We start from the raw sequence: 3,185 nt of genomic DNA on the forward strand, positions 1-3,185 counted from the left end.
AGCACATTATTTAATGAAGAGTCCTGACAAAATAATACAGTATATACAGTTACAATGTACATGTACATGTACATGTAAATGCATGTTTTATGCAGTTACTCCTGCAGTTCTCCATCACATCTCTATACATGTATTTTTTACATTCGTTAACTGTGTACATACATGTATCACAGTTTTTGGCATACATGTACATGTACATGTAAAATTAAAAGTAGTGTTGCATGTACACTGTACATGTATAAAATTGATTTACTTCAAAAGGGCTTTGCTTCTTAGAGTCTTCAGCATCTTTTTCTTCATTTTCTTCAGCTCCTTCTTCTTCTTTGACGCTATCAGCCTTGGCTCCTTCCCCCTCTCCTCCCTCCTCCTCCTCTTCCACTGATGAGAGCGAGGCTGGCCCACTGGTGTATCTCTCTGTCAGCTCTGACTTGTACACTTCAATAGCTTTAATCACCAAATCATTAGGACTCAGTATTAGGACACCAAGAGCTATACATTACACAATGTAGAGAAAAATTAAATTAATAAAAATATATTAGATAGTACATGTACATAGTTTTAGCATACACAAATGTCATATGTACATGTACATGTCATTGCTTTATTATCAATATAATGCAATGAAGTTCATACAGTATGTACATTGTACATGTACATTATATGTACAGTAGTTGCCTAATAGCAATGTACAATGTGTTTATACATGCACAGGTACATGTACATGTATGTGTAGTCGTACTTTCATTGATGTATTTAAGTGATGAAGTTTTTCCAGTGAATGGAAGACCAACGAATGATCCTTTTAAATAAAACTTAGGCAGTGACGGTGGATTGGAAGGAGGCTAAAGAAAAAAAACATGATAAAAACAATGTACAGTACATGTACAGTGTACATTTATATACATACATGTACATGTACGTATATAAATGTACATGTACATGTATGAAAGAGGATGCTATTGTACATGTACATGTACATGTACTGCATGTATTTCCATCACTTACTTGAGGTGGTTTGACTAGTTCAATGAGTCGATACACAATATGAGACAATACCATATTAGGAGGATGAGGACACTCAGTAATGTCACTGGACCACTCGTTAGTTACTTGCTATAAAGAAAAGAATAATATATATTTAATATTCAAAAGATACATGTGTAATTTCTAGTCAATCAATTGTCAAGTTGCTCAAAATTTGGGCCATAGAACCTGTACTATAGTACAGGGTAAATTGAGAAAAATCACAAGGAGAGAATTTTTCATTTTAATAATTTTTTCTGATACATATACATGTTCTTATGTTGTGTAGAAAATTTTAGTTGATTCCGATCAAATTTGGATTTTTTATGAATTTTTAAAGTTGCTCAAAAATCGGGCAAATTACCCAAGGCTATAGCCTTGGTATCAAGCCAAATTTCATCAAAAATGGCTAGGAGAGAATTCTTCATTTTTATAATTTCTCTGATACATATAGATGTTCTTATGCTGCATAGAAAGTTTGTACTGATTCCAATGAAGTTTGGATTTTTTATGAATTTTTAAAGTTGCTCCAAATGCCATGTACTGTATTGTAGTGCTTGTCAGCTCATGAAGCTCATGCTGTTTAGCTCACTTAGCATGCTTTGTGGGAAACCCTGACATACATGTACATGTACACATACAATGTACATGTACATGTATGAGTAAAATGGATGTACATGTACATGTAAAATTACTAGATATTCTTGTAAATCAGCATCATCAAGTATATCGTCAGCTTCAGCATTTTTATCATCGACTGAACTAGTAGATTGGAGACTGACGCTCTCTCCCTCTCCTCCTTTTTCTCTCTCTCCCTCTCCTTTCTCTTCTTCCTCTTCAGTAGCAGTTACAAGACCACTGTCCTCATAAAGTGGTTTATTGAATAGAAACAATAGCTTCCAATCACGTATCATCTTAACCGGTATAGCACTAGTGGGTGAAATAGGAAATGTAAAATAGAAAAGACTTAAACATGTACATGTACATGTACACATATAATTATCATATAACTACATGTACATGTACATATACATCTACCATATGTACATGTACATGTACATGTACACATGTATAACAGCTTCTATTTGGTTCTCCTACATGTACATGTACATGCATACATTTGTACATGTAAACACTGTATAAATTTTTTTGTATAAATAGACTTTTAATTATTTTCTTTAATGAATGTACATGTGCATGTAACCCATGACTTCTAATTGAAAAGGGCTTTTACTTAAGGATACTAGTACTGTACATGTACATACATGTACATGTACCATTGAGTAAGTTCCCTGTATTCTCCAATCTTTGTGCTTAGGTCCACCATTTGGAGTATGATAGAGTGACAGATCTGATAGTGTTTCTCGTAATTCTGTCTCGCTCTCTCCTGAAGCAACTGCTTCCGCTTGTCTTGCTTAGCTTTGAACAATATCTCCTCAACAACAGCTTTTCTTTTAGCCTCCAACTAACAATATAAAATGAAGAAAAACATTTTAAAATGGAAAGGAATAAACTGCAATAATAATGCATGTGTATTACATGTACACATGTATGTGTAAAGAAATTGTGTCAAAAATTACAAGACCTAAATTCATTGTGTACATGATCTTACAGCTTCTCTTTCAAGTGCAAGTACAAATTCTCTCTCTCTTTCCTTTTCATACTGCTTCTGTCTCAAAATCCTAAACATTAAAACACATTAATTATAATAAAAATAATCTATACATGTACAATAAAACAATGCAGTGATATTTTATTGTAGAATGTGAATGATTTTATCCCTCACACATGGCCAGAGATGTACATGTAGTACATGATGTACCTGTTTTCTCTAATGTTGTCTTTCTCTTTACGGATCTGCATCAGTTGTGTTACTATTCTCTTCTCCTGCAACGACTGACGGTTGAGCCTGTCAGCTAATATCTGATCCCTCCTGTGCTCCTTTGAGAAAGAGGGAGAAAGAAAAAAATGGAAAAAATGGAAAGACAAAAAGGTAAAAATAGCTACACTGTACATCATTATTTTAAAAGTCATGTACATGTATGCACATACATGTACATGTATAGCCAGTAAGTATAATACATGTGCATGTACATGTTACCTCTTGTTCTTTCAATGCTCTTAGTTGGCTCATTCAGTACTTTCCTTCTCCTCCTCTCTCT

General features: G+C 33.8%; 1 protein-coding gene across 1 annotated transcript; it reads right to left on the reverse strand.

The window, feature by feature from the left end:
• Nucleotides 1–253: 253 nt before the first annotated feature.
• On the reverse strand, nt 254–3,157 carry LOC105315636 (sperm flagellar protein 2-like; the record flags this gene model as incomplete). Its single annotated transcript, XM_020006841.1, has 8 exons — nt 3,125–3,157; nt 2,846–2,964; nt 2,636–2,705; nt 2,301–2,488; nt 1,719–1,953; nt 1,006–1,113; nt 740–842; nt 254–489 (listed from the first exon to the last, which is right to left on the reverse strand). Coding segments are annotated over exons 1-8 (1,092 nt in total), but the record flags the coding sequence as incomplete, so codon positions are not given.
• Nucleotides 3,158–3,185: the final 28 nt, after the last annotated feature.

Source organism: Amphimedon queenslandica, unplaced genomic scaffold (genome assembly GCF_000090795.2).
Source record: "Amphimedon queenslandica unplaced genomic scaffold, v1.1 AMPQUscaffold_9105_Cont18952, whole genome shotgun sequence".
Lineage (NCBI taxonomy): Eukaryota > Metazoa > Porifera > Demospongiae > Haplosclerida > Niphatidae > Amphimedon > Amphimedon queenslandica.